The sequence below is a fragment of the Salvelinus namaycush genome, chromosome 14 (assembly GCF_016432855.1).
Source record: "Salvelinus namaycush isolate Seneca chromosome 14, SaNama_1.0, whole genome shotgun sequence".
NCBI lineage: Eukaryota > Metazoa > Chordata > Actinopteri > Salmoniformes > Salmonidae > Salvelinus > Salvelinus namaycush.
Genome location: NC_052320.1, coordinates 4,170,505 through 4,179,189, shown reverse-complemented (window position 1 = coordinate 4,179,189; position 8,685 = coordinate 4,170,505). Strand labels below are relative to the sequence as shown.

Here is an 8,685-nt window from a genome sequence, read left to right as displayed (position 1 = left end):
TCATCAAGGCAAAGGGCGGCTATTTGAAGAATCTCAAATATAAAATATGTTTGGATTTGTTTAACACTTTTTTGGTTACTACATGATTCCATATGTGTTATTTCATAGTGTTGATGTCTTCACTATTATTATACAATGTAGAAAGTAGGATAAAGAAAATCGGTTGAATGAGTAGGTGTGTCCAAACTTTTGACTGGTACTATATATATATGTCTTTAAGTATTCTCTGTGTCAATAACTCAACATTGTCAGAATGTTTATGCTCCAGAGAGTGATGAGAACTGATGATTAATATTGAGCTTATTTGTTGCAATAAATACCAATAATCAACCAAATCTTAGCCTCTAAGCTGTAGAACTGCCTCGAAAGTCGGTCGTACCTGAGCGAAGCTGAGACTCTGCACGTCGGCGCCGTTGATCTTCACTATAGCATCCCCTGGCTGCAGGGAGGAGCACTGCCTTCTGTCCCAGACCCTCTTCACCAGGGCCAGCTGCCCCCCCTGCCCCCCCGCTGTCACACTGAACCCCATCCCACCCCCCTCACTTCTCCCCAGGGGCACAGGGACCAGCTCCCCTCCTCCAGCCCCACCAGGTACTCCCTCACTGGCCGCGCTGTGGCCCCCACGGGGGTGGGCACTGGCAGGGCAGCCGTTGAAGCCGCAAGGGGGGACCTCCGTAGGCGGGCTGGCCATGAGGGACGTCTGGGGCACGGGAGGCCGCTGGCAGGGTGCACCAGGGGTGGTGGCGGTGCACACGTCCGGCTGGGACAGGGGCAGATTGGAGACGGAGGTGGGCAGGGTGGAGGTGGAGAAGTCACTCTGGTGGTGGAGCATGGAGGAGGGGGTGGGGAGGGAGTTCGCGTTGTAGCGCATCAGAGACCATCTGAGAGGGAAGAAGATACAGAGGATAAGGAGGGAGAAAGGATGATAGATGTTAGATAATATTCTGTTCCAGTCTGACACACATAGAGGAAACTAAGAACTGTGACCTGGCTGCAGATCAAACAGCACATCAACTGTTTTTCATAAAGCCCTTTTCACATCACCAGTTGTCACAAAGTGCTTTACAAGATGGCGTAAAACGTGTGGTTTGTCTTGTCCCGTCTTGTCCCGTGTATATATAGTTTTTTCATATACATTTTGTATATATTTTAATCTCACTTTCCATCTACGGACTGAATATACTCTCCTGCAACCCGCCTCACCCAATGTGGAATAGATCTGCTATTTTTATATTTTAGAACCGGAACTCCCATCAGAAGCTAGCCAGCTAACTAGCTAGTAGTCAGTTAGCCGCTGCTAGCGATCATCACCGTTAACTTGGACTCCAGACAGCCTCAGATCGATCAATACCTGCCAGTCTGCACAGCGCGATATCAACCCAGAGCATATCGGACTGCTTTTTCTTATTTTTTGGTCCTTTTACTCTCTGTTCTGAACGCACTAGACAACCAGTTCTTATAGCCTATAGCCGTACCCTTATCCTACTCCTCCTCTGTTACTCTGGTGATGTGGAGGTTAACCCAGGTCCTGCAGTCCCCAGCATCACTCCCATTCCCCAGGCGCTCTCATTTGTTGACTTCTGTAGCCATAAAAGCCTTGATTTCATGCATGTTAACATTAGAAGCCTCCTCTCTAAGTTTGTTTTATTCACTGCTTTAGCACACTCTACAAACCCTGATGTCCTAGCCGTGTCTGAATCCTGGCTTAGGAAGGTCACCAAAAATCCTGAAATTTTCATCCCCAACTACAACATTTTCCGACAAGATAGAACTGCCAAAGGGGGCGGAGTTGCAATCTCCTGCAGAGATAGCCTTCAGAGTTCTGTCATACTATCCGGGGCGGTGCCCAAACAGTTTGAGCTTCTACTTTTAAAAATCCACATTTCCAGAAACAAGTCTCTCACCGTTGCCGCTTGTTATAGACCCCCTTCAGCCCCCAGCTGTGCCCTGGACACCATATGTGAATTGATTGTCCCCCATCGAGGAACGAGGCTCTGAGGTCCTCGGTTTGCTGTTGCATTTCATGTCTTTATTCTGATCCCCAAAGAAAATCAGTCTCCGAGTCAATATACCGTCGGTACAGCTTAGTCGAGGTAATTGAGGTAATTTGTACATGTAGGTAGATGTAGATAATAGATATAGATGTAGGTAGATGTAGATAATAGATATACATGTAGGTAGATGTAGATAATAGATATAGATGTAGGTAGATAATAGATATACATGTAGATAATAGATATAGATGTAGGTAGATGTAGATCATAGATATAGATGTAGGTAGATGTAGATATAGATGTAGATAATAGATATACATGTAGGTAGATAATAGATATAGATGTAGATAATAGATATAGATGTAGGTAGATGTAGATAATAGATATACATGTAGGTAGATGTAGATAATAGATATAGATGTAGGTAGATAATAGATATAGATGTAGGTAGATGTAGATATAGATGTAGATAATAGATATAGATGTAGATAATAGATATAGATGTAGGTAGATAATAGATATAGATGTAGATAATAGATATAGATGTAGGTAGATGTAGATCATAGATATAGATGTAGATAGATGTAGATAATTGGTATAGATGTAGGTAGATAATAGATATAGATGTAGATAATAGATATAGATGTAGGTAGATGTAGATAATAGATATAGATGTAGGTAGATGTAGATAATAGATATAGATGTAGGTAGATGTAGATAATAGATATAGATGTAGGTAGATAATAGATATAGATGTAGATAATAGATATAGATGTAGGTAGATGTAGATCATAGATATAGATGTAGATAGATGTAGATAATTGGTATAGATGTAGGTAGATAATAGATATACATGTAGATAATAGATATAGATGTAGGTAGATGTAGATAATAGATATAGATGTAGGTAGATGTAGATAATAGATATAGATGTAGGTAGATGTAGACAATAGATATAGATGTAGGTAGATTTAGATAATAGATATAGATGAAGATAGGTAGGGGTAAAGTGACTATGCATAGATAATAAACACAAGTAGCAGCAGTATTTTTAAAAAAGGGGGATGGTGTCAATGTAAATAGTCCGGGTGGCCATTTGACTAACTGTTCAGCAGTCTTATGGCTTGGGGGTAGAAGCTGTTAATTAAGGAGCCTTTTGGACCCAGACTTGGCACTCCGGTACCGCTTGACGTGTGGTAGCAGAGAGAACAGTCTATGACTTGGGTGGCTGGAGTCTTTGACCATTTATAGGGCCTTCCTCTGTCACCGCCTGGTATATATGTCCTGGATGGCAGGAAGCTTGGCCCTGGTGATGTACTGGGCCGTACGCACTACCCTCTGTAGTGCCTTGCGGTCGGATGCCAAGCAGTTTCCATATCAGGCGGTGATGCAACCAGTCAGGATGCTCTCAATGATGCAGATGTGTAACTTTTTGAGGATCTGAGGACCCATGCCAAATCTTTTCAGTGTCCTGAAGGGGAATAAAAGTTGTCGTGCGATGTTCACTATAGTTTGTTGGGGGTGTGCTCGGCCCTCCTTTTCCTGTAGTCCACGATCAACTCCTTTGTCTTGATCACGTTGAGGGAGAGGTTGTTGTCCTGGCACCACACTGCCAGGTCTCTGACCTCCTCCCTATAGGCTGTCTCATCATTGTTGGTGATCAGGCCTACCACCGTTGTGTCATCGGCAAACTTAATGATGGTGTTGGAGTCGTGCTTGGCCACGCAGTCGTGGGTGATCAGGAAGTACAGGATTGGATTAAGCACGCACCCCTGTGGGACCCCATGTTGAGGATCAGTGTGGCAGATGTGTTGTTACCTACCCTCACCACCTGGGGGCGGCCCGTCAGGAAGTCCAGGATCCAGTTGCAGAGGGAGGTGTTCAGTCCCAGGGTCCTTAGCTTAGTGATGAGCTTTGAGGGCACTATGGTGTTGAACGCTGAGCTGTAGTCAATGAACAGCATTCTCACATAGGTGTTCCTTTCGTTCCTTAGGTGAGAAAGGGCCGTGTGAAGTGCAATAGAGACTGCGTCACCTTTGGATCATCTGTGGATCTGTTGAGGTGGTATGCCAATTGGAGTGTATTTGAACTATGTTAGCACATCTGACCAAACTGGTCAACTAATCATCAAGCCCTTGACTAGGTACATCAGGTGAGCTCGTTCAGACCTACAACAACATGGTGAAACACATGGGGGTCCTTGAGGAGAGGTTTGAAAACAACCAAGTTAGGGTTAGTTAGTTAGTTAGTTAGGGTTAGTTAGTTAGTTAGGGTTAGTTAGTTAGTTAGTTAGGGTTAGTTACCTCTGTGTCGCTCCACCCGAGGCTCCTTCCTCTGAGTCACTCTGGCTGGTGGACGTTCGTTCAGGCAGGGGAGGAGGAGGGATGCCCCTACTGTGAGAGGAGGGGGCACAGGCTGAGCTGGCGGAAGAGCTAAGGATTCCGTTAGACAGCGGGTAGGAGGGGGGCGCCGACACCAGGTCTGCCGCGTTCCCGTTAGCGTCCAGCCCCGACCCTGAGTTTCCCGCCACTCTGAGATAGTTTCCGTTGTGATGAGACATTGTACGATTCAGGTTAGCCAGGCCGGGAGGTTGTGGGGGCTCGGCAGGGCCAGGACCAGGGGTGGAGAGGGGCTGAGCGGTGGCTGTGGAGGGAGGGGTGGCTGCAGCGCTGAGGGGTTCAAGAGGAGAGGAGGAGGCGGAAGGGGTCAGGGGTTGTTTGGGACAGCCGTCTGGGTTGTAGAGCATGGGATAGCCTCTCCGTAACACAACGTCCACACTGTGACCCATGGGGACAGACTTCAACATCTCTACCACCTCTTTATGAGACAGACCCAGGACACAGCTGTCATTGATGTAGACCAGGATATCAGCTGCAGGAGACAGGGAGAGAGGTGGAGAGAGAGAGAGAGAGAGGTGGAGAGAGAGAGAGAGAGAGAGAGAGAGAGAGAGAGAGAGAGACAGAGATCATGTGTTATATCATCCACTACTACAGATCAGTACGTAGTATATCATCCACTACTATAGATCAGTATGTAGTATATCATCCACTACTATAGATCAGTATGTAGTATATCATCCACTACTATAGATCAGTATGTAGTATATCATCCACTACTACAGATCAGTATGTAGTATATCATCCACTACTATATATCAGTATGTAGTATATCATCCACTACTATATATCAGTATGTAGTATATCATCCACTACTATATATCAGTATGTAGTATATCATCCACTACTATAGATCAGTATGTAGTATATAGATCAGTATGTAGTATATCATCCACTACTATAGATCAGTATGTAGTATATCATCCACTACTATAGATCAGTATGTAGTATATCATCCACTACTATATATCAGTATGTAGTATATCATCCACTACTATAGATCAGTATGTAGTATATAGATCAGTATGTAGTATATCATCCACTACTATAGATCAGTATGTAGTATATCATCCACTACTATAGATCAGTATGTAGTATATAGATCAGTATGTAGTATATCATCCACTACTATAGATCAGTATGTAGTATATCATCCACTACTATAGATCAGTATGTAGTATATCATCCACTACTATAGATCAGTATGTAGTATATCATCCACTACTATAGATCAGTATGTAGTATATAGATCAGTATGTAGTATATCATCCACTACTATAGATCAGTATGTAGTATATCATCCACTACTATAGATCAGTATGTAGTATATAGATCAGTATGTAGTATATCATCCACTACTATAGATCAGTATGTAGTATATCATCCACTACTATAGATCAGTATGTAGTATATCATCCACTACTATAGATCAGTATGTAGTATATAGATCAGTATGTAGTATATCATCCACTACTATAGATCAGTATGTAGTATATAGATCAGTATGTAGTATATCATCCACTACTATAGATCAGTATGTAGTATATCATCCACTACTATAGATCAGTATGTAGTATATCATCCACTACTATATATCAGTATGTAGTATATCATCCACTACTATAGATCAGTATGTAGTATATAGATCAGTATGTAGTATATCATCCACTACTATAGATCAGTATGTAGTATATCATCCACTACTATAGATCCGTATGTAGTATATCATCCACTTACCTATAGATCAGTATGTCAGTATATCATCCACTACTATGAGATCAGTATGTAGTATATCAATACCACCTATAGATCATAGTAGTATATCACCACTATAGATCAGTATGTAGTATATAGATCAGTATGTAGTAGTATCATCACTACTAGAGATCGTATGTAGTATATAATCCACTACTATAGATCCGTATGTAGTATATCATCCCCTACTACATAGATCAGTATGTAGTATAGCATCCACTACTATAGATCAGTATGTAGATATCATCACTACTAGATCAGTATGTAGTATCATCCCTACTTAAGATCAGTGATGTAGTATATCATCCAACTACTATCGATCAGTATGTAGTATATCATCCACTACTATAGATAAGTATGTAGTATATCATCACACTACTATAGATCAGTATGGTAGTATATCATCCACTACTATAGATCCAGTATGTAGTATAGTAGATCAGTAGAGTACATCCACTACTATAGAGCAGTTAATGTAGTATATCATCCACTACTATAGATCAGTATGTAGTATATAGATCAGTATGTAGTATATCATCCACTACTATAGATCAGTATGTAGTATATAGATCAGTATGTAGTATATAGATCAGTATGTAGTATATAGATCAGTATGTAGTATATCATCCACTACTATAGATCAGTATGTAGTATATAGATCAGTATGTAGTATATCATCCACTACTATAGATCAGTATGTAGTATATCATCACTATATAGATCAGTATGTAGTATATAGATCAGTATGTAGTATATCATCCACTACTATAGATCAGTATGTAGTATATCATCCACTACTATAGATCAGTATGTAGTATATAGATCAGTATGTAGTATATCATCCACTACTATAGATCAGTATGTAGTATATAGATCAGTATGTAGTATATAGATCAGTATGTAGTATATCATCCACTACTATAGATCAGTATGTAGTATATCATCCACTACTATAGATCAGTATGTAGTATATCATCCACTACTATAGATCAGTATGTAGTATATCATTCACACCTATAGATCAGTATGTAGTATATCATCCACTACTATAGATCATATTGTCTGGCCTAATTCTGTCATGTCCCGTTCTGATTTGTCATGGCCTATTCTGTCATGGCCTATTCTGTCATGTCCCGTTCTGATTTGTCATGGCCTATTCTGTCATGTCCCGTTCTGATTTGTCATGGCCTATTCTGTCATGTCCCGTTCTGATTTGTCATGGCCTATTCTGTCATGTCCCGTTCTGATTTGTCATGGCCTATTCTGTCATGTCCTGTTCTGTCCTTTTTTGTTAGTTCCTGTTCTGTTAGGTCCTGTGTTGTCCTGCCATGTTCTGTTCTGTCTTAAAATGTTCTGTCATATTCTGTCCTGTTCTGTCATGTCCTGTTCTGTTAGGTCCTGTGTTGTCCTGCCATGTTCTGTTCTGTCTTAAAATGTTCTGTCATATTCTGTCCTGTTCTGTCATGTCCTGTTCTGTTAGGTCCTGTGTTGTCCTGCCATGTTCTGTTCTGTCTTAAAATGTTCTGTCATATTCTGTCCTGTTCTGTCATGTCCTGTTCTGTCAATATCTGTCATGTCCTGTTCTATCATGGCCTGTTTTGTCCTGTTTTGTCATGTACTGTCATATACTGTCATGTCCTGTTCTGTCATGTCCTGCCCTGCCCTGTCCTGTTCTGTCATGCCCTGTTCTGTCATGCCCTGTTTTGTCATGTCCTGTTCTTTCATTTCCAATTCAGTCAATACCTGTCATGTACTGTTCTGTCCTGTTCTGTCATGTCAATTCCTGTCATGATCTGTTCTGTCATGATCTGTTCTGTCATGTTCTGGCCTATTCTGTCATCTCCTGTTCTGTCAAGTCCTGTCCTGTCATGTCTTGTTCTGTCATGTCTTGTTCTGTCATGTCCTGTTCTGTCATGTTCTGTCCTGACCTGTCATGTTCTGTCCTGACCTGTCATGTTCTGTCCTGACCTGTCATGTCCTGTTCTGTCATGTCCTGTTCTGTCATGTCCTGTCCTGACCTGTCAAGTCCTGTTCTGTCCTGTCATGTCCTGTTTTGTCATGTCATGTTCTGTCCTGTCCTGTCAGATGGTGTGGTGGTATTAGTGGTGACACTTGTGTGGTTTTAATGTTTTTCTATACTTAGCCTGTTCTCTGCCTTTACACATTCCTCTATACTTAGCCTGTTCTATGCCTTTACACATTCCTCTATACTTAGCCTGTTCTCTGCTGTTACACATTCCTCTATACTTAGCCTGTTCTCTGCTGTTACACCCTCCTCTATACTTAGCCTGTTCTCTGCTGTTACACATTCCTCTATACTTAGCCTGTTCTCTGCTGTTACACCCTCCTCTATACTTAGCCTGTTCTCTGCTGTTACACATTCCTCTATACTTAGCCTGTTCTCTGCTGTTACACATTCCTCTATACTTAGCCTGTTCTCTGCGTACACATTCCTCTATACTTAGCCTTTCTCTGCTGTTACACCCTCTCTATACTTAGCCTGTTTTCTGCTGTTACACATTCCTCTATCCTTAGCCTGT

At 41.7% G+C, this 8,685-nt stretch overlaps 1 protein-coding gene across 1 annotated transcript; it reads right to left on the bottom strand.

Moving 5' to 3' along the window:
- Positions 1–513: 513 nt before the first annotated feature.
- Positions 514–8,150, bottom strand: LOC120059559 (proline-rich receptor-like protein kinase PERK10). The gene is made up of 4 exons (XM_039008692.1): positions 8,114–8,150; positions 4,298–4,865; positions 604–881; positions 514–518 (listed from the first exon to the last, which is right to left on the bottom strand). The coding sequence occupies exons 1-4, from the start codon at positions 8,148–8,150 to the stop codon at positions 514–516; spliced, it is 888 nt and encodes a 295-aa protein (XP_038864620.1).
- Positions 8,151–8,685: the final 535 nt, after the last annotated feature.